Raw genomic sequence first — 19,089 nt, forward strand, 5'->3', positions numbered from 1 at the left:
CAGTTGCTGTTTCTCTTACAGAAATACCCATCGCCTGAGGTGATTCTACTAGAGTATTTTGATTGATATTAAAGGGGAATTCAGATGTACCATTAATGAGAAGCAGGCTCAGCCTGTGATAACAGAATAGTTAGTTTTGGCATTAGTTCTGAGGACTTTTCAGGGCGTTGTTGAGCATGAGGGCATTTATCAGGGGAGAGAATCTAATGCTGAGGTCGTGTCACATGGTGTGGATAACAAAGTTGGCTAGGAAAGGATTCCCATGTTCCTACCAGATGAGTCAAGACAACATACACAGACAGTTTACATCGACATCCCTTAAATCTGGCTTCGATAACCTCAAATGAGGTGAAGCTTTTATGTTTGCTTTTCCAGTGTTTTAGGCACCAAGTCAGAGATGTTGGATTTCCAGTTGAAGCTAAAACTCTGGATGATAATGTTGACACTATTTACAGGTTATAAATGTGTAATGTCCATTAACAGCCCGGAGCTTAGCTCAGCAAAGAGGAAAACACAATTTCCTTTTTAAATTTATATAAATAGCCAAGACTTCCTCATTCTGGTCTAAATATGTAAATAAAGATCAGTGACAGATTTGTATATGAAACATTTGTACATGCAGATTTGTGTGCATCTGCTGTAAATGAGGCCTATTAATTTTTCTGGGAAAACAAAAGTTGGGGATTTACGAGATTCAAAAGTGCTTTTTTAAAATATTTTAACTGGCAATAATCATATAGTGCAATACTACCATGGGTTACTAGGTGTCAAGTGCAAAAATAAAAATATTTTGAAAGTAATTACATGATTAAAGCGTTAGGCTTCAAATAGACATTTCTTGGCATTGCACTGACTTGTTTGCAGAGGATCCTGCAGACTGGTTAGGCTCTTTTGTCATATGTGCCTGCAGCAAAGAGGAGTTCCTTCTGCATTTTGAGAAAACAGAAAAAGAAAAAAGGGGAAATTAAGAGAAAAAAGTAACAGGGTCTGATCAGTGAAGAGCTACTGTTACGGGAGCCTGGAGGCTAGAGCAAGAACTTGGACCCAAAAACAGATGCAAGCACGGGAGCAAGCGGTAAGGTTTCAATGAGTTTATTTTACAGGAACATTGGGAAAAAGTGGCAACACAAAGGAGGACTTCTTTGCTAACAGGTCTAAATGTGGGCAGAGCATGATTAGAAGGGATTGCAGAGGAAACGAGACTGAAGATGTGAAGCGTAAACAGCACTGGGAAGGTGGAAGGTCAGGTGAGCTCCTCAGTGGAGAGTGAGAGAAATTATTCCAACCTTGTTTCCCAGTGATCCACAAAAGAAGATGGCAGGAAGGAAGGCAGGTGGAGATAGCAAATGATGCAATGATACGGCAACAAAGTGGAGAACTGTGTCCAGAAAATCCTGAGCAGTAGTTGAGTGACAGAGAAAACATGGCAACTAGAAGCAAAGAAAAGATCAGGTGAGTACGAGTCGTTCACAAAGACCATGAACCGCATCGGCCCGTTACCAACATGAGGTTAGTCGACGATCTTGCAAAAGAGAGATGAGGATGCTGATCTTAAATACCGGGAAAGCGCTTTGGGTGCCTTAAAAAGCGCTATATAAATCCAGTCCATTATTATTGTTATTTATATAGCACTATTCAGCGCTAATAGGAAAAGGGAAATAAAAACAGGGGAACTGCAAAGAAACTCGACAAGCAGGGAGATGCAGTCAGAGAAGTGAGATTAGGACACCAATAAGCAAGAGAAATGATCACATAAGAACTTAAACTAATTCAAACAAAACAAATAAATGCATGAAATGCAAAGATGCAGAGCAACACAAATAACCCAGGCATTTTTAGCTTTTTAGTTAAGATTATGTTTGGATTATAAAATTGGGATCCCCCTATTTTATTTATTTTTTAAGGGACTTAATTTTATTCATTCATTTTCTTTCATTGGCTAAAATAGCTGTATTCACTCTTATTGTTTTCTCCAATTTGACTCATTTAACATATTCTGTTAAATATCCTATTGTTATCATTTTCCTGGGTCCCTTTATACACACACACACACACACACACACACACACTTTAATTCAAAAGTTTCATATCTAAAATATTTCCTCTAACCTGCAAAGGATGTGCAAAATTAAGCTTTTTTGATTTATCAAGCATGTTACATCCCCACATAAAAACTAGGCGATGAGGGTGGGGGGCAGTAACAGTTGGATGCAGGTGAAATGAAAAGAACGCCAGGCAGAGGTATTTAGCACAAAATAAATCTTTATTATAGTCAAATACCTCAATAATCATAAATAGTAACAACAAAAAGAGACAGCACCGCTGCTTTAATGATAAATCAGACAGGTCAACCCAAAGAGATAGTGAAAGAAAACAACTATAAGGCTTCAACAGAAAAAGACAGCAACGCTGCTAGTAACAATACCCAGGCAGGCCAAACAAACTAATGGAGGCTGCCGTCACTTAAGGGAAAACACCGCTCAGTTAAGAACTACTCACAAAGAGCCACGCACAATGGGGCTGATCACACACAGCAGGCCGTTTCCATACCTAAACCAGTATCTCACACACTGCCCACCACAGCGGAAACCTCTCCCCCACCTCCACACTGCTCTTCTCCAGCTTATATCACCTCTGAGGGTAATTGGTGGTAACGAGGGCAGATGAGCAGCAGGTGTGTCCGAAAGGAGAAGGCAGGGGCGGAGAGAGACAAGGGGAGGGGCAAGAAAGAAGGAGGAGGAGAGGGAGAAGACAACACCACGCCCACACACTCCCACAGCCTCACAGGATGTAACAAAGCGTATAACAAAGACTTAGGTTGACGCGATGAATATTTATCTTAAAACTGCAGTGAAGTACAGGTTATAAATAACCAATTAGACTCCTGGCTCATAGGTTGCCATGTATCTAGAGACACCAAGTGCTTTAAAACAGCGGTCCCCAACCCCTGGACCTCGGACCGGTACCGGTCCGTGAGTCGTTTGGTGGAGAGTTGAGTCTCAGGTGTGAAATATATAGTTTTCAGGGGTTTTTATCGGTTTTCAGCGTTATTTTGTTATCGCTTTTATCGTTCACTCGGTTTTCCTTGGTCTTTTCATGTGTGTTATGAATACCTTTTCGTTCTTTCGGTACCGGTACTAGTTTTATTTTGTTGTATTTATCCGCGACACTTCTATTAAAGCATGGTGTCATCATCTAGACTTTATCATCCGTCATCTAAGTTGGGTCAGATATGCCAGCAGGGGTGCATATGAGCAGATATCAATGTTAATGTATTGCATATTGGAAAAGGCTTCACTGGCTTCACTTTAGCATTTGCAGAGAGATTGTTTTTGTCTTTGTTTTTATCTTCGTGGCTGAGAATCTGCTCTGATCTTCTTAAATCTTTCCCATTGCAACCACGATTATAATAAAGAAAACTAAACCTGACATTAACACAAGCGGACCGTGTAAGTTTCAGTAAATTGAAACTAAACTGATGTGAAAACGACAAAACTCGAACCTGCTCTGCGCGCATCTGTGTGTGTGTTTGTCGCCATCTAGTGGTTGAATTTACCACCAACAATTTCACTCATTTACGTCGCCTAGAAAACTATTCTGGACAGGAAACAAATGACGGGTTTTGTTTAGCTAGATTTTAATCAGCACCCAAACTGGATGGATAATTTAGAGTTTCTGAGTGGTGCATGCTTCAGGAAAGAAGCTGCTCTGCTCCTCGACTCTGGAATTCCCTGCGCCCTGATTTAAGAAATATCACTTCCTTCTCCCTCTTTAAGTCCCAGCTCAAAACTCACTTGTTCAAAATAGCTTATTATTATTATTATTAGTAGTAGTAGTAGTAGTATTAAGACCTGGAGAGAAACCCAGGAACATGGGACATGCAAACGTCCTCCTGTGAAGTCAGATCCACTGCTCTGCTTATTTTACAACCCTGCTGCTGAAAAGCTGGAAAGCCTGCTCAAAACACTTCACATAGAGTCCCGAAGATGTGGGATTTAAAGAGCTGCTGCACTCGATGAGCAGCTTTGATTACGTCTTTGAGATTAAGCTGAAGCTCAGCTCTAGTTTATCAAACAGACAGTCCAGCGGTGGCGACTAATCATCACCAGCTCCCTCAAGTTATCCAGAGATGAAAGATTTCTTAAACATGTAAAACTGTTAAATAGGTATAATATAGTCAAGCTGACATACATTTGTATTGTTTTGACCTTGTGTGAATGGGCCATTCTTAATGGAAGTTGTTTATAAATGTGTGTCTGTAGTTCATGCTCCTGCTCCAGAGCTCCTTAGTCGACCTTCATGGCAGGTTGTTCAACTTTTGACGCGCCGAGTTTCATTTCTTCAAAATGAAGGAAAATTCACTTTTATCTTTGCCAAAAACAGCTTTAATGTTTGGTTTTACATATTTCATTTTAAGCGACAATGTGCAGATAAATTTGCTTCCTCTGAAGCTCGACAGTTGTGTCCTTAAAGGTCTGAATAAAAAGTGACTTCTGTTTGATTTCTGTGTGCAGTTAGAGGTCCTGAGGTTTGAGATCCACGGCCTCACAGCCGTGCACCAGTAACAGTCTCATCGGTCACGGCGCTCCACATATGAATAAAAACAGACCAGGTCAGCACTTTTCTGCCTCTGCAGGCCAGATTTAGATCAAACAGCACAAGCTTTGTCAAAATTTTCAGTCTACATGATCTCATACCCAACCACTGCTAAAAACAGTCACATGTATATTTTTAAGTGTGCAGTTTGTACCCCTGCTGAATGTGCATTTGATTTGATTATATGCATGCTAATGAACACTGAGTGTGGGAATGTATGCATCTACATTAACACAACTAGACTCAGTGCATCCCTAGTGTGTCCTGGACAGTTTGTTACAGAGTTGGTTTGTTTGTTTGTTTATCTGTAAGTTTTTCACTTTGAAATATAGCTTAGAAAAGCAACAGTTCCGACAACAGGGATTAAATACGTTTATTTAATCGTGAGCATCCCTGCAGGCCCAACAGAAACCAGCACTTCTCGTAATCTCGTAGATCCACCTTTTCTGACTTTATCAGTTGCTCGCATCGTTGGAGGGTTTGTGACGGACTCCTCTTTACAAAGTTGCCTCAGTACGTTGACAGTTTATTATTTTATTTTTCATTCTATTGTAGATTTATTACGGTGCTTGGGATCATTGTCCTGTTGCACGACCCAGGTGTCGTGCTGATGGCCTCTCATGTGAGTCTAGAATACAACCCCGGTTTGTGTCTGGAAAACAAGCTCAAATCATCACCTCTCCACCACTGTGCTTAACAACCAGTCATGAAGTGTTTGTGCTGATATGATGTGTTTTGTACATTATGGTCAAACATCTCCTCTTTGGACCGATAAAGGGAATTGTTCCAGAGGCCCGTGGTTTGTTCAGCAATCCTGGCAGCTCATTTCAGCATGTTCAGTATTATGACACAAATGTTGCCGATGCATTTGATGCATTTGAGCATCAGGACCTAACTGCTATTTATGCTTCTACTGTGTTTGAAACACGGAAGGCTGTACTTTGTTCTTCAAAAAGCTGCTTTCTAATCATTTTAAATGCATAAAAAACCTGGGCTTTAACACTAAAGGAAAACAATGACTTGATGACTTAAATAACTTAAGAAAAAAAGTTTTTTTAAGGAACATTTGGGATCTTTTCATCTTTCATCACTACCTCAGCTTAATAGCGGCATGCATTCAGACAATAACTTCTCTCTATCTTTCTCGAGTCGCTCATTTTACATGATGAACATCAATCAGATATTACAGGGAAGAAAGTCTACTTATGATGTAAATCCAAACAAAAACATGCAGTCACAGCAAACTGCGTCTAAAGAACAGGGTGGATCATCTATAACACGCCCATAAACACAGATCTGATCTCTGATAAACCTGCAGCATAACAACGTAATTGCACCAGCCCTGCTATTTTATTATTTAGTGGAGAATCTGCACGTAGTAAAAGTCAGTTTACTGGGAAGGACTTTTGATTCTTTTCAAGCCCTAACCTAATCAACACTGATCTCACACTCAGTCATTTCCACTTGAAAACATTAAATTCAAGATATTCTCGTGCGATAACGGCTATCACTCCATGATAATTTCAGATTATGACAGTCTACGAGAGCAAATTATCCGATGTTTGGCCACAGTTCAACGAGCTCCTCCTTTGTTTTGGATAAAGTCTGACGTGCACTTTTCATTTGTATTGTCACAGCAATCAGAAACATTCGATTTGTTTAAGCACTCACGCCAAACAATTCGGTTTCTTTTACAAAGCTATAAAATAGTTTTATATAATTCAAACATGAAAAACAACTGTTTAAAGTGTCCACAGATTTCAAGTACTTTGTCACCTGCCATAAAGTTCACACTCTGAACCTTCACGCTGACAAGGAGGAACGTGGAGAGTCACACTCACAGTCATTCACTTTTTAAAGAGTTATTTTTCTCCAGAGGCCAGAGAAATTATGTTAAATGTTACAGACACGGCTTATTAAGAAGTCATCTATTCATTTGTATTCATTTCTTTCACGCAGATTTTACACTATTATTTTTTATTGTTAGTTTTTTGGTTGTGGCCCCAATCCATGGGCGTAACTTTGTGCTGAACATTGGGGTGGGGGGGCAAGGTCTCTGTCTAAATAAATAAATAAATCTGGGTAAATTCCCAGATGATTAAACATGCAAGTATTTTGCTGGTAATACCTGAAATGAGTAGGGAAAATCAACAGCCTATTTATACAAGATAATTCATAATTTTATTGGGGGGGTTATATTGGATGGGTCTGATTATTGGGGGTGGGGGGTCATAACCCCCCTAACCCCCCTGGAAATTACGCCCCTGCCCAAATCGCATGTAAAATTTAACCCCAGTTACATTGCAAAAGTGAAGCCAGACATGAGACTTTTTCTCTCAGTGCAAAAGTTTAGCAACGAACACACAAACAAACAGACCCATCACAGACTTTCACACATTATTTGTACAATTTGTATGGCTGACGTGTTTTTTAATACATGTGTGTCGGTGTGTGGTTGCCATGGTGAGTACACCTGTGACATGAGGAGGACAATCTTACAGCTTCATGCTCTCCTACACAAAAAGACGTGCATAAGGGGAAAAATTTGAATGACTTATTGTGACAGTTTCACAAACTCTTGTGCGTCTTTTGAAGCCCCCACCCTCCCCAGCTAAACCAAAGTCAAGTCAATGACTTCACACAGATAATACTACAATCTGAAACACAGCGTGGAAAAGATTTTCAAAACAAACATCATTTTTTATTCAGCATGCTCCAAAACGAGTGACTGAGCCCATAAACTCAGCATTAAAGTGTTTACAAAGACAGAAAGCTGCGTTCTCGCAGACTTCTATAGGATCACAAGTCTTGTTGTAGACACAGCTGTCGCCACCTGGCATAAGGCCTGGAGAAAAGGTCTATTTTGATCTAAACTGGGCCCTTTTTAACCAAGCCAAGCTTTTTCCCAAACATTTTATAATAATGTTTTTGTGTGTATGTGTATTGTATTGTGTATTGAGGACCTTAAAATATTAGAAACAAAACCAAACACACACTGCAGGAAGTCCTTCAGGCAAATCAAAAGGGTTGAAAAACCTGTTTAACTTAGGACAAAGCCAGACAAGAAGACAGGCAAGAAAGCATGTTTCCCAATATCCAAACCATGACAGCCCGATATCCAATAGGCAGTGAGAAAGCTCCAGGTCTGTGCAGCGCTGTGTGTGACCTACATCTGTTCTCATTAGGCCAACACCACCCAACACTTTATCTGTAGAGATATGAAGAGTTTCAAACAGCTGTTTCTTAGAGTTGGCTCATATGATTAGTCTCAAACTGTTCCACCTGTAATCTGCCATCCCTTCTGATAGCTTTAAATAAACACCAGATAATATAGACAGAAGTTTCATTCGTCAAATCAGCCCCGACGCAGTGAAGCAGCTTTTTGACCATCACAAGTCACAAAAAACTTCACCAAAAGCTACACAAATTAAATGATCTGCGTGCACTCACTGGCTGGTTTGGAATTTATTTCTCTTTGGGTACAGCTGAGATAACAGAGGGGACTGCGGTGTCCCTGTGTTTTCTGTTTAAGAAAACAACAACAACAAGCTGTCATGCTGTGAAAAGCAAAAGATGTCTTGTACGTTCATAAAAATAAAGAATGAGAGGTAACACACTGTAAACCTTTGCTCTGTGCTCACTGCTCCTGTATGTATGCATGGTGTAAGTACACACAAGGAGTCTGGATTCAAAATCTTAAAAGGAACTAAAAAGAAGGAGGAAGAGGGGTTGAGTGAGAAGAATGAAGCTTTAAAGTAGTAATGATCAACAATTACAGGCAAAACATGTGCGATGACTCAGAGAAAGTGCAGGATTTAAAGAAGGGCAGTCTGATATATGAGCTTGATATGTGAGCAAATTGCACCATATTTTGAGGCCAACATGATAAGAAATGCAATATATAGTTGTCTGCAAAAACATGCGTAATGCGTGGGTGTATGGGCGTATGTGTGTGACAGAAAGAGGGCTGGACTTTGTTCTCAGTTATTTCCAGTGTAAAGGTTTATCAGAAATACCTTCAGCAGTGAGCGACCTCTGACTTCACTCTGTGCAGCTGCTGCATGAAGCCACGAATCTAAAAAACAAAACAAAAAAACAAAATACAAAAACCTAACACAACTTCTTTTTCTTTGTTTTTTGTTTTTAAAGGTTAATGCTCTGAGAAGGTTTTTTGCTTTGTTAAATATACTTTTAAAGAAGCAGCCATGATCAGCCGCAACTTCAAGAATGTGCTGGTGGTCTCAGTTGGGTTTCTGTCCCTGTTCACGGCTTATGGAGGTCTGCAGAGTTTGCAGGTAGGTGGAAGATTTACAATTTACTGCTTGTTAAGGAGGGAAAAAAAGGAGTGATTTTTCCTTCCACAGTTGAAAGGACCAAGGAATAATTTACTTTACAAGTTTTCCATATGTCAATAATTACCGGTCATGTTTGTCAGTCAGCGCCGGATTTCATTCAATCATTATTGGAGCTTCGAAGAATGTATTCATTCTAACTGACTATGAGATGTTAAATACATTGCATACCTATAGTCAACAAATGATGCCAGTAATCCATTCTGGATTAATTTGTTATTTTCTTGACTATTATATCACAACTGAACAATACAATGGTACTAACAAATATAAATATTGGTATAATATTAATGGTGCACATAGTATGCTAATAATTGTAGTTTTTTTCCTTTTCCCGGTAAAGCTTCACACTCTTCACATGTATGATTAATTTGGAAAAATCTTTTCATTTCTGTATTTCCACATGCACGCATAACTCATAATATATTGATACTACTACTATCACTACTACTACTACTAATATTATAATAATGACAATCCATTCATCCATCCTCTACCAGCTGCCATAAGGCGAGAGGCACGGTACACTCTGGACACGCCGCCAGTCTGTTGAGCTCTGTTGAAAATAAAAATAAAAATAAAGACAATGAAAAAAAAATTAATTATTTCAAAATACAAATAAAAATGCAAATAAGATATGGTAATTTATTTGTAATACCACAACTGCAATTACTGTATTAGTTGTGTAAAGTAACAGAACTTTCTTTGTATTTTTAACATAAAAATAGGATTTTCTATCTATAAAAATGATGTGAGCAAAAACCAAAACATTTCAAATTTTTATTTGTACTGTTATAAACTATAAAAACTTTCACATCCGTACATATTATATCTACAAAAATTCCATATTTCTGTTGTATGTTGAGAGCTGGACAGTTTTAAAGTAAAGCGTAAATTAAACAGTTTTCTGTTTACTTTAAACATAATTATCTGTGCACACACTAGAAGTACTCTAGATAAAATAAAAAAAACTTGACAGTTATAAGCACGTGGCATAAATCATATATATGTATATATATATATATATACTATATATATATATACACTATATTATATATACACACACACATATATATATATATATACACACACACATATATATATATATATACACACACACATATATATATATATACATATATACACATATACATATATACATATATACATATAGTATATATATATATACTAATATATATACCTAAATATATATACATATAGTATATATATTATATAACATAAGTTATATAATATACTTTTTATATATATATACAATATATATATAATAAATTTATACATATATAATATATCTAAATATCAACTTAATCATCGATATGAAATCAATTAACTTTCAAATCACAATCGGTGTTTAAATAATATTACACCAATATTGCCACCTTTAATGATCAACTTGCTTTAAACACTGATATTGTGTAATTATTATGTAATTATCAGTATGTAGGTCAGTGTAACAGTAATATTAATTCAAAGTGTTTCCCAAAGCTTATAAGACATAGATTGGGCTACATAGCAAAGCTGAAACATCCCTATTTATAAACAGTGCTGCATTATGTGCAATCCTTACATCACTCAAAAGTCCAAGCACGAATTTTAAACACTTATTCTGTGTGTAAATCCGCCGGCTCACTATATATAAAAATATTTTGAGCATATAAAAAAATACTCAAATTTGTCTACTTTTAGAAAAAACTGTTTTGTTTTGATTATAGTGCAGTCGACTTCATAGCATTGAACCTCTGATCAACACTTCTAGTGTTTCTGCTCTCTGTGCAGAGCAGTCTGAATGCAGCGGAGGGGATGGGCGTGGCCTCTCTGAGCGTCGTCTACGCCTCCATCATCATCTCCTCCATGTTTCTCCCTCCCATCATGATCAAAAACCTGGGCTGTAAATGGACCATTGTGGTTAGCATGGCCTGCTACGTGTCCTACTCGTTGGGAAACCTCTTCCCAGGATGGTAATCAACCAGACAATCAATTAAAAACAATAAATGAATGAGGCTAATTGGGGTTCTAATTTTTTAATGTCTGTTATTAAAGATTATTTTTGTAATAGGATACCCAACTGCAACACGTCTTGTCCAATAACCTCATTGGCTAATAAAAAGTCTTGAAGCTGAGACCAAGTGTTGCTTTCTCACACAGGTACACTCTCATCCCCACCTCCGTGATCCTGGGGTTGGGTGGCTCTCCTCTGTGGTCGGCTAAATGCACCTACCTGACCATATCTGGGAACGTGCAGGCCGCCAAAGACAACAAAAAAGGCTCTGACGTGATCAACTACTATTTCGGCATCTTCTTTTTCATCTTTCAGTCTTCCGCTGTTTGGGGAAACCTGATGTCTTCCCTCATCTTTGGACAGGACACAGCTATTGGTAGGCAGCAGAAAAGTGGTCACATTTTGATTAAATTGAACCAGAACTGGTTTAATTGCCTCATTAATTGTGCATTGAAAGTTGTACAATGTTAACTTTTTGGGGTTGCAGTGCGCAGTTTTATTTGTTTATACCAGTAAGTTTAATTCCTCAGTAGTAAGCTTGAAAACAGCATGCAACACTTTGCACATTTTCCTTATTTATCATTGAAATGTTGTACGTTTGCAGTGGGGTTTCAAGCATTTGAAAGTATTATTTATGAAGTATTTTCTCTCATTCGATGGGCAAGCCTATCGGCATTGCTCCATAAACAAAGCCTGCAGTATTAAACCGCCATTACAAATAACAAATGACATGTTTCCATTAAAAAACAAAAACAGCTTTGCTATTTTTTTCTCAGAGCTGAACCATAGACCATATATAAAGGATAGACGTCACTACAGTGACATCTCCCTCTGGCTTTGGACTGGAAATTATTTCTAGAGACTCTGACATGTTACTAAATCACGGCACCTACAGCAGCTGATCCACTGTGCACAGCCGCTTAAATGCCACTGATTAGGTAACACATCGGAGACACGGTGTACCTCAAAGTCTGTTACTCTACCTTTTTGTTTCAAGGAAATAAAAAACAGGTTTCACTAAAAGTGACCCTTTCAGCGTATGTATGCGTAACCTCTGTGAGCCGACGCGGAGAAGCCACGCCCACTTACTGTTCAAAACCGCTTGTGATTGTCCTTTAATGTGACTCATGCAAAGCTACTATAAGAGAGTTCAGGAATAAAAAAAATACTGGAAATGAGTGAAGATTTTCACTGATGTAACATTTAGGAGTGTAAGGAGAAGAGGCAGCTTAGCAACAAATGTTAGCCTGGTGATTGGTGGTGATTGGCTTGACTTACAATCATTAAAAATCACAATTTACAGTGATAAACAAACAAACAAAAAATTGGGTCACCACAGCAGGTAGCCCTGCATATCTGAATTTTACACTAGCAAGTCTTTTCTTCAGGTACTTGTGTATAAACTCAGTTTGTGTCGAGGCTGCTGCGCCTGCAAGAAACAGTCAAAGCCCTCAAAACTTGCTTGACTTTTAGAGTTTAAAAAGATGTAAAAACAGGTTTAAAAATCTTTTACAAACTCAGATTTGACAAGTTTAGCTTAAGTAGGGTGACCATATTTTAATTTCCAAAAAAGAGGACACTTGGCTCAGTTGTGAAAAACTTGCTCAAAGAAACATATTTAACATATTAAAACGATGCCTTGTGTTGCTGCCAGCTTCAGCTCATCACTGAACAAGGTCTAAGTGATGTCTTACAATCATTTTATGGTTCAATTTAAGGACAGTATGAGAAAAGGTGTGTTTAAAGTTCCCAGGTATGCAGTATGTTACTTTATGGCATCAATACTCTCTGCTTATCAGTTTAAAAGGAGACTTTCTTGGAAGAATGACTCCACAGAGACATTTATTTCAGTTTTATTTCCGTCTTACTTTGGGACACTGTTTAGATACAAACGTTTTTAAACGAAACTATCAGCAACAAAATCTTTATAGTTTTACAGTTTAAACGTGCTGATCGACTAAAATAAGTAAACTTGGCCGTTCTACCAACAATTTTCAACACAATTCTCATCGATACGACAATTCCAAGTGTCCAGTACAATCCAACACACTTCCAGTACAAAAAATTGAGAGATTTTTTGTAACATTGGTATTTTAGGGACACTGGACTGAGTTAGATCAAATAAAAAAGTAAAGATTTTAGTGTCTGAGCCCTGCAAACAGATAAGGAAAAAAGTTAAAGAAAACAGGGATATACTGACTCCAAACAAAACATGAATCAAAAGGGGGCGTGAGGAACAAGAGGAGGACAAACTGAGTGCAAACAGACAATCTGACAGCTGACAAGGGGAGAGCCAAGGCTGCATATGCAGAATGAACCAGTGAGCGTGGGTCAGACATTCACCTTTTTCTAGCGCCGTGTCCTTGACCTTGGTAGAAAACATCACAAGGTCAAGAAAAGGCGTGACTGTGATGTTTCAAGGGCTACAGTGAGCGTGTAAAAGCTGGGCTATAAAATGTGCCTCTTACTTCACCCGCACGTGTTCTTAGCATGCGCGGCACATAAACAAGGAAAACGTGATTTTACGGTCATGCTTCAGCTGTGGGTTTAAATTTAACAGCTGCCTTAAAGAGCTTTACATTGTAAGGTAACACTGAATCATCCTTGATGAACAGAAAGGGCGAATATTATTATTATTTTTAGAAAAGTGCAAACAAAACAAAAACCGCAACTGTATCATGTTTCTCTCTGCATTCTTTCTGTTGGTCGTGATATATTCGCTTAAATAAATTGTATATTTTTCTGACAGTTGACATCCCACAGGAGCAGCTGGAAAGCTGTGGAGCAGCCGACTGCGGCCTTAATGTCACTGCTTATGGGAACACCACAAGGCCTGAGCAGAAACTGGTGTGGACGCTCGTCGGAAGCTACATCGGTAAAGTTTCCAATCACCTGAATGAGGGTGTTAGCTAATCAGTAATCAGCCAAACTTTGAAGCAAAGAAATTATATAACCACACAACCGCTCGCGAAGGTGCGACTAACATATTGCAGCTGTCTTCTGAATCACTGTTCTTTGTGTGTGGCAGGCGTGGGTGTGCTGGCCATCCTGATCGTGGCCGTGTTTCTGGACAACATCGACCGTGAGCAGGCCAGCGAGTTTCGTGGCAGCCAGCAGCCGTTTTGCCACACGTTCTTGGCAACATTCAGGCTCCTGAAGGACTGGAGGCTGGTGACGCTCATCCCACTCACCATGTACAGCGGCTTTGAACAGAGCTTCCTTTCAGGGGAGTACACCAAGGTAAGGACTGCTCCAAAAGATGAAAGCTTTCAGGTGTTAGTGCAGTTTTCATTAAGTCATATAGTTAAATAAAAGGATTTGATATATTAGCCTAATTTTTTTAGATCTTTTCATTATTAGCGCAGTACAGCTTGACTTGGGGGGGGGTCATATATTGATGGAAAACCAGAAGGGGTGTGAAGGGAGGTGTGGTCCCACTCCTGAATACAGATACATTATCTCCAATTAACTGAAGTCAGCAACACTGACCTGGGTTGGGGTCTGACTTTGATTGTGCACCTTGATTCTTTTTTAACCATTTAGTTGTAGATTTGCTTCTGTCCTTGGCATTATTGGTCCGTTGCATGACACAATTTCAGCCTAGTTTATCTGTCAGGTAGATGCCATCACATTTGACTCTAAAGTACTTCAGCATACATGACTGCGTTGTGCCCAAGTCCTGTGTCTGCAAAACAAGCCAGAATCATTACCACTCCACCACCGTGCTTCACATTTCGTATGAGGTGTTTGTGCGGATGTTTGTATTTGGTTTTCACCAAACGTGATAGCGGACATTATGCCCAAAGGTTTCCTCTTTGGTTTCATCTCTCCAAAGAACATCGTTCCAGAAGCCTTGTAGTTTGTTCTGATGCTAATTTGCCCTGGGAAAGCCATTCATTCCTCTGAACTAACACTTTCTTTGAAAACAGCCCACTGCTTATCCAGGTGTTACCAATTTTGTCAACAGCAATAATGATTATAAATGTCTGCTGTGTTTCTTCGCAGAACTATGTGACTTGTGCTTTGGGGATCCATTATGTTGGTTTTGTAATGATGTGTTTTGGAGCTTCCAATTCCCTTTGTTCAATTCTCTTTGGGAGACTCGCCCAGCACACTGGAAGAGCTCCACTCTTTGCCCTGGGTACAACCTTTTTAACAAAATACAATAATTAAAGACCGTTGACTGCTGTTTTTGTTTTGTTGTTGATGTTTGTATTAATACATTTCGTGCCTCTTTTATTATTTTCCTTTCCACTTTCAGCTGCACTGACGAACTTAAGCTGCATCATTGCTCTTTTGTACTGGAGGCCTCATCGTGACCAGCTTGCTGTGTTTTTTGTGTTTCCTGCTCTGTGGGGTTTGTCAGATGCTATCTGGCAAACCCAGACTAATGGTAAGAAACCCAATCAGCCCACCTGAGGCAACTAACAGGTACACCCAGAAATGAGGATTTTTTTTAGTTAAAACTCAAATTTAAGCTTAAAATGAGCAAGAATCTAGCTGATCTCCCCTTCAAGATAACATGCTGTTGCTGGCTCTCCCCTGAGATGCTGCTTTGCAGTGTGCACTCTGAAACCGTGAACCTTAAACCAGCGTAAACTAAATTTTCTGTGGAGACGGAGATGGTAACAAAAGGAACTTTAAAATTCCTTCAGTATGACTCACAAGCGTGACTTACCAGGAAAGTGTTTACAGGCTCAGTCAGAAGGTGGTTTTCCTCTAGACTTTCATAGGATTTAAAGTCCTTCTGCACACACAGGTTACGCCCCCTGTTGGCTATTTAAAACACTGTATGTTGTCTTTGCTCTTCAGACATAGAAACTAAATCCATTGTTATAAGTGCCATAAGGGTCATTACTCAAAAAAAGTAAAGTGTAACATGACCTGACGACACAGGAGTTTAAAACCAGTCCAAAAAGACATTTACAGCTGCAGAAGCAATTGCAGGTAGAAATAAAGGCCATAAGCCTTACTGGCAGTCACTACCTTTATTACCTGGACTTAATTACCTTCTCTTGGCGCACCTACCCCCTTGTCTCACAGCTCTTTACGGCATCCTCTTCCCGCGGGAAAAAGAGGCGGCGTTTGCAAACTACCGGATGTGGGAGTCGTTGGGTTTTGTCATCGCCTTCGCCTACAGCACGTTCTTATGCCTGGAGTATAAACTGTACATCGTGCTGGCCGTGCTGGTGGTCACCGCCATCACTTACCCGATAGTGGAGTACCATGAACACAAGCATCCAACGAAACCCATTCAAGAAGGAGACTACCAAAATCACAAAGAAGTCATCAAAGCAAATGACGACATCGTCTGCCAGACACACTTGTAGAGACACAAAGTGCAGCATGCCTCCTGTCGAATGAATGTCATTGTAAACGCATGATGTGATTGTAGAGGTGCAGTAAGCAATAAGCCCACGTCTGTTGAACTTTACCAGACATTGACTTTGCTCTTTTCTTCCTTGTGGTAAAGCAACACAAACTGTAATGTCTTGCTTTTTTTAAAAAAAATAACTTTATTTTTTTTAAAAATAAGGCCAGCTTTGTAGCTTCTGTTTGAAACATTTTGTTTGGTTGGCACTGTACTGTTGTCATCATTCACGTGCTTCAGTCTTCAGTATCTATGTCGGCTAAATGTTGAGCAATGTGTGCGTGCAATCTTAGCCACTTTATTTTACTGCCTTTTTCTATTGTCATTTACGGCTGCTGTGTGACCAGGATGTGACCAGTGATTGCACACAGAGCAGTATCATTTCCTGTTTTCGTAAGCTATTCTACTATATACCGCGATTAAGTGAAATCATACCTGTGAGATGTTTGAAAAATACCAGATTAAATTGTTATCTTAACAGTTGCCAATGTTGTAAAGTTCATATAACTTTGTAAACGTTAAGGAAGAAATAGGACAGAGAGATGTTGCCACACAAACAGCATTCAACACAACACTCACTGATTCATTAGAGTGAGCTGGACAAAATGGTCAACGACCACTGTCAGCCCCTGAGGTCCTGGAGAGACTAAAGTCCAGCACAGAAGCTCTGCAATCAGCCTGGCCTGTGATGGGTTGATCATATATGGACAGTTTGGGTATTTAGAGACAAGAGCTCACTAGAAACTAGCGACTTATCACACGGCTAACAAAAAAGAGCCAACCTTTCATGTTCCCACACCAGTTAACCTTATATGCATGTTTCTGGACTATGGCAGGAAGCCACAGTGCACCTGCAGGTTCTAACTACAGACTGAACATTGCTTTCTGATCTGCACCCTCTCAGTCCACTGAGCACAGTGGTGCTGGTATTCCAGTTCAAGGCAAAATTGAGCTTTGGTAATTCCTGAACAACCTAACCAATTTCCTTTTATCTGAGGGTTTTCTTTCACACCTTAGCAAGGTGGTCACACATCTGAATAAATTTCGTACAGTTTTTTCTAAACTGGTGATGCTGGATTCTGCAGTCAATTAGAAATGGTTCCAAGAAACGTTCCTAACTGGTGTAAATCTACATTTCTAATTCTTAGATCCCCACAGAGTCCCTTGGATTTTGAAAACAGTCGTTGGACTGAACATGTACTTTTTATGCTGGTAAAGAGAAACTACCAGTCATAGTCAAATATTATCTCTAACGAGAATAGACCTTGACCAAACTAAAAAACACATTGTAGAACCCCCTGCACTACTTATTAAAATGTGTATACATTTGACCCTGTGGGTTTATTTTGGATTTTCTCCAAACTTGTGGGAACAATTCTTGTATTTTTAGGCCATTAAAGATATATGCTGTACTATAATTTCACCCTGGAAAAAGTTACGACATTCACGTCCACGATGTGTCTATGTAAACTTGAAGACGACCGTCTTGTAACGAGTAACATGATGCCATTGTTACCAAACTATAAGTGGGGCTCAGAATTAGAAAACCATATTCATTCTTCCTGTCACAATGCTAAAAAACTCTTTGTTTCCATTAAATGCACAGTGGTTCATTAGTGTAGCTGGTAGTATGGGCTAATAAACAAGACCATCATCTGCAAACTGGTTTAGCAAAATCTCAGAAACAACCTTCCAATTTCTGGGAGATAAAGAACATACAGGAGTGACACGCTGCATTTCAAATGGTGCTTTTATTGCAATGTGTTGCATTCCCACATTCATAGATGTTATAGATTTGTTAGTCAAAGCATCATTTCCTCAAGGTTGGCATCCTCACCTTGGAAAAAAAGCAGAGGGATCAAATGCACGAGGTGTTTGTGTTTTGAGTGTAGTAGAGAAGTGTGTGTGTGTGTGTGTAAACTTGAGCAGCCACGAACATATGAATGAACAAACCTCCAAATTTTAGACTTCCAGTAGATGCAAATAGAGTTTTTAATTGTCAAACAAACAAAAACAAAAAAAGAAAAGAAAGAAAAGAAAGTTTTGTTTGTCTGTTAGCCTACAGGGCTCTCACTCCCTGCAGGGACTGGACCCGGCCTGAGACTGATTGTCTACAACATTCCAAAGAAAAGGTAGATTTCTTTATATTCACGTTACACACCTGAAGAGGAGGGTTGAGGGGCATTAAAAGAGACAAAGAGAGAAGAAGAGGAGAAAATATAACATGCATAAAATTCTCCCAGATGAACATTGTCACTCATATTGTCTTGTAATAGCTGCTCCGATGCCTCTTTAAAAACAAACTTTACATGAGTGTAATATACAAAACTGGACAAAATGAGTAAAATGTATAATATATATTTATATATATATATATATATTTATTTATATTAATTTGTACAAGGGAGAAAGTGGAACCTTGGTCTTTATTTTAACTGAATTCTCCAGAGAAAGCATCAACGCCCCCAAAACAACAGAGTGGTGAGTAAATTACAAGCCTATGAACCATGTCCAACCTCAGACCCAATAAGGCAGCGCTTACAATACCTGACAGCTGATAGCGTGGTAGTTTTTTTTTTAAAGTTTTGAACACCTCCATTAGGAATGAGTTGGAGTTATAAAAACTACAGGCAGTCTTGGACCTGGTTTCCATTGAACCACCAACTCAGTAGGTAGAATTACACGGCAGAAGGTGGGATCATTTCCATGAGAAGGAAATAACAGGAGACATATTTACTAGGAATTTCTTGTGG

At 39.0% G+C, this 19,089-nt stretch overlaps 1 protein-coding gene across 2 annotated transcripts; it reads left to right on the forward strand.

Annotated features, from left to right (window-relative positions):
- The first annotated feature begins 958 nt into the window (after positions 1–958).
- unc93a (unc-93 homolog A) lies at positions 959–16,814 on the forward strand. 2 transcript variants are annotated; one of them, XM_005930468.3, is made up of 9 exons: positions 959–1,075; positions 8,746–8,891; positions 10,743–10,924; positions 11,112–11,341; positions 13,715–13,840; positions 13,994–14,205; positions 14,971–15,106; positions 15,227–15,358; positions 16,009–16,814. In XM_005930468.3, the coding sequence occupies exons 2-9, from the start codon at positions 8,802–8,804 to the stop codon at positions 16,293–16,295; spliced, it is 1,395 nt and encodes a 464-aa protein (XP_005930530.1). In that variant the 5' UTR covers positions 959–1,075; positions 8,746–8,801; the 3' UTR covers positions 16,296–16,814. The 2 variants fall into 2 exon arrangements, with proteins under 2 accessions (XP_005930530.1, XP_014191683.1); XM_014336197.2 differs by having other exon boundaries at positions 1,025–1,452.
- The last annotated feature ends 2,275 nt before the right edge of the window (positions 16,815–19,089 follow it).

The sequence above is a fragment of the Haplochromis burtoni genome, unplaced genomic scaffold, assembly GCF_018398535.1.
Source record: "Haplochromis burtoni strain Fernald_Lab_line unplaced genomic scaffold, NCSU_Asbu1 Contig_93, whole genome shotgun sequence".
In the NCBI taxonomy this organism is placed as follows: domain Eukaryota; kingdom Metazoa; phylum Chordata; class Actinopteri; order Cichliformes; family Cichlidae; genus Haplochromis; species Haplochromis burtoni.